The 4,202-nt window shown below is 40.5% G+C and overlaps 1 protein-coding gene across 1 annotated transcript in view; it reads right to left on the bottom strand.

The window, feature by feature from the left end:
* PKD1L1 (polycystin 1 like 1, transient receptor potential channel interacting) overlaps positions 1–4,202 on the bottom strand; it is a 180,544-nt gene that overhangs the window by 46,505 nt on the left and 129,837 nt on the right. The window contains exon 47 of the mRNA XM_032758137.2: positions 1,233–1,343. Within this exon, the coding sequence (XP_032614028.1) occupies positions 1,233–1,343 (111 nt within the window). The remainder of the gene's footprint in view (positions 1–1,232; positions 1,344–4,202) is intronic.

Raw genomic sequence — 4,202 nt, 5'->3', positions numbered from 1 at the left:
TGGACTTTCCAGCCACTCACTTCTGCCAAAAAATCCAACCAAAAAGTATTTACAACAAATTGAATTACTTAGTCAAAGGCAACACACTCATAGAGTTGCTGCATAAATGTGTCTTTAAATATTCACCAGAGTAAATAAGGTAACTCCTGGAACACACTGAATTATTGTATTTACCAGCATTGATATCATAGCAAAGAACCAATATTATTTCATATCATGCACTTTATAATTCAAAGCCACACTGCCTTGAAAGGACTATCAGACTGACGATTTGTGGCAGGTGAAAATAAAGCCTAACCATGGATTCAAGAACAACTCTCAAAAAAAAAGGAAGACTACATTAAATGCACCTGTTGATGACAATATGCATCCCAATTTTAGAAGCACTGAGATATGGAAAAGAAATATGACACACAAAAAAATGCTATCATGCTTGACTTTGCCTGGTGGTATCATGGAAATTGTTCTGCTTTACACTTTTCATTTCTGCTAGATTTACCTATGATCAACATCTACTACTTGTAGAAAGAAGGAGGAAGAAGCAAATGAACAACTTGAGAAATGATCAAGAATTTGAGAGGTGTTAGAAGCTGAAGGCCGGGCGTAGTGGCACACACCTGTAATCCCAGCACTTTGGGAGGCCAAGAGGGGTGGATCACTTGAGGTCAGGAGTTCAAGACCAGCCTGACGAACATGGTGAAACCCCATCTCTGCTAAAAATACAAAAAAATTAGCCAAGCGTGGTAGCACATGTCTGTAATCCCAACTACTTGGGAGGCTGAGGCAGGAGAATCACTTGAACCTGGGAGGCGGAGATTGCAGTGAGCTGAGATTGAGCCATTGAACTCCAGCCTGGGTGACAAGAGCAAAACTGTCTCAAAAAGGAAAAAAAAAAAGAAACTGTTTGAAATTGAGTGTTAGTTATTACGAACTGCAACAATAGGCTTTGATAGAAGAACTCTAAGGTCTCCAGCAAAAAAGAAACTGCAAGACCCTGTTTTGGCACAGAACTTAAAATTCCGTCAAATATCCTTATTTTACTATTTAGCCCAAACGAGATGCTAAGAACGTGTCCAAAGTCTGTGAATGGAGGGGGGTTTTATTAATACCAGGGAAATGGTGACAATCTTTCCAGTATTTCATATGTGGGATGTGAAACATGGGGAAGGTGCACACAGGCTATGGAATAGTGCAATGGCCCCAGATCTGGAGGAGTTACCCAAACCTCCTACCTTGTAAATTCTTTGCGGATAGCTTGATTGAGGGAGTATTCATCTTGGGAAAATCTCCCATATATTACACACAAAAGCAGAAGCAGCATGAGGATGTCCATGGAAATGTCTCTGTAAGAAGAATTTTTAAGTTAGCATCCATACAGACCCTGTATGTAGGTACCTGAGTGTTTCAATTTGCAAAAGATTTGTTATTATTATTATTATTATTTTTGAGATGGAGTCTCACTCTGTCACCCAGGCTGGAGTGCGGTGGCACGATCTCGGCTCACTGCAACCTCCGCCTCCCGGGTTCACGCCATTCTCCTGCCTCAGCCTCCCGAGTAGCTGGGACTACAGGCACGTGCCACCACGCTGGGCTAATTTTTGTATTTTTAGTGGAGACGGGGTTTCTCCATGTTGGTCAGACTGGTCTAGAACTCCTGACCTCAGGTGATCCACCTGCCTCGGCCTCCCAAAGTGCTGGGATTACAGGCGTGAGTCACCATGCCGGGCCAAAAGATTTTAAATGAAACTTGGCTTTTAAATCCCTGGGAGGAAATTTTTGTATAAAGTATGAGGTGTGTGTTGGGGTTTATTTATTTATTTATTTATTTTGCGTAGCAATATCCAGTTTTACCAGCACTTTTTTTTCTTTTTGAGACAGTCTAGCTCTGTCACCTAGACTGGAGTGCAGTGGTGCAATCTCAGCTCATTGCAACCTCCCCATCCCCAGTTCAAGCGATTCACCTGCCTCAGCCTCCTGAGTAGCAGGGATTACAGGCACCCACCACCACGCCGTGGTAATTTTTTGTATTTTTAGCAGAGATGGGGTTTCACCATGTTGACCAGGCTGGTCTCGAACTCCTGACATCAGGTGATCCACCTGCCTCGGCCTCCCAAAGTGCTGGGATCACAGGCATGAGCCACCACACCTGGCCCCCAGCAGCATTTTTAAAAGATCATCCTTTTTCCATTGGATCATCTTTCTGTCTCCGCCAAAAAATCAGTTGAGCATATTTGGGTAAGTCTATTCCTATGTTCTCTATTCTGTTCCATCGATTTGCGTGTCTATCTGTCCCCAACATCATGCTGCCTTGGTTTCTGCAGCTGTATAGTATGTCTTAAAGTCAGATAGTGTCTGTCCTCTGACTTTGCTCATTGTTTTCAGAATTGTTTAGGCTATTCTAGTTCCTTTGCTTTCCATATAAATTTTAGAATCAGTTTGTCAATATCTGTAAAAAAAGCTTGTGGTATTTTGCCGGGCTCAGTAGCTCACGCCTGTAATCCCAGTACTTTGGGAGGCCAAGGCGGGCGGATCACGAGGTCAGGAGATCGAGACCATCCTGGCTAACACAGTGAAACCCCATCTCTACTGAAAATACAAAAAAAAAAAAAAAAAAAAAAAGAGCCAGGCATGGTGGCAGGCACCTGTAATCCCAGTTACTCGGAAGGCTGAGGCAGGAGAACAGCTCAAACCCTGGAGGCGGAGGTTGCAGTGAGCTGAGATCGCGCCATTGCACTCTTGCACTCCAACCTGGGTGACAGAGTGAGACTCCGTCTCAAAAAAAAAAAAGCTGTGGTATTGCATCAAAACCACAGATCAAATTGGAAAGAATAGACATCTGAACATTTCTGAGTCCTCTAATCAACGCACACAGTCTATCTCTCCATTTATTCAGATCTTCCTGACTTCTTTCATCAGCGTTTTGTGGTTTTCAACATACAGATCCTGCATGTTTTCTTAGACTTACGTCCATGTACTTCATTTATTTGGCGCTGTTGTAAATAGTATTCCTTTTTAAATTTCAATTGTTCATTGCTGGTATACAGGAATATAATTTACTTTTTTATATTGACTTGTGTCTTGCAAACTTGCTAAATTCACTTATTAGTTCCAGAACCCTTTTTTTTTTTTGTAAATTATTTGGGATTTTCTGCAAAGACGATTTATGTCATTTGTCAATAGATGGTTTTATTTCTTCCTTTCAAATCAATATAGTTTTAATTTCTTTCTCTTGCCTATTGCATTGGCTAGGACTTCCAATGTGATGTTCAATAGGTGTGATCGGAGAGGACATTTTTGCCTTGTTTGATATCTTAAAAAACATTCAATATCTCTCTATTAAGTATGATGTTAGGTGTCGAGTTTTCATAGATACTCTTTATTAGTTCAGGGAAACTCTTTTCTATTCCTACTTCTAGTCCTAGTTTGCTGAGAGGTTCTTTTTTTTGGATGAATTAATGTTGAATTTTATCAAATGCTTTTTCTGCCTCTATTGAGACGAGCATATGGTTTTTCTTATTTAGTCTGTTAATATGGTGAATTACATTAATTAGTTTCCTCCTCATATCTCTTCCAGTCCATAGGTATCATCTCTATTTATTTTTGCTTCTTTGTAATCTATTTGTTGAGCAAGTGGTTATTTGTCCTATAGAGTTCTCAGAGTCTTGCTTTTCCATGGTGATATCAACATACTCTTACTGTAAACTACAAGTTGGCAAAATCACTTCATTAGATTACGATTGGACTGTTTTGTGTAGGTTGCCTCATACATGATGGTGTTTTCCCATGAGGAGACACATAATGTCTGATGTTTCTCTCTCTCTCCTTCTCTCTTTTATATTGGCCACTGTTAATGAGCAATGTCTAGATTCATTACTTCATTAAAACTGCAAAAATGGTCAGGCTCTAATTCTATTGTCTGGTCCTCATTCATTAGCTGTAATTCCTCTCTAAAGAGAGATAACCCCCCTCCTGTTATGTGGTTTCCCAGGGGTACAGTCTGTATAGGAAAGGCAGACTTTCACTGGCTTTTATAAAGTTGGTTTCTGGGTGTCCACCAACACTGATCAATTACATTATGGGTGTTGTTACCAGCTCATGGCTTTAGATAGATTTCATGAACTTCAATTCAGTAGTTTCTAATCTTGATGTCAAATTACCCCATGTTTGACCAATGTGAGCTTCTTCAAACTGGCTTCTTGGTT

This window comes from Hylobates moloch, unplaced genomic scaffold (assembly GCF_009828535.3).
Source record: "Hylobates moloch isolate HMO894 unplaced genomic scaffold, HMol_V3 SCAFFOLD_1, whole genome shotgun sequence".
In the NCBI taxonomy this organism is placed as follows: Eukaryota; Metazoa; Chordata; class Mammalia; order Primates; family Hylobatidae; genus Hylobates; species Hylobates moloch.
The sequence above is the reverse complement of the archived record's forward strand: the minus strand, read 5'-3'. Positions and strand labels throughout refer to the sequence as shown.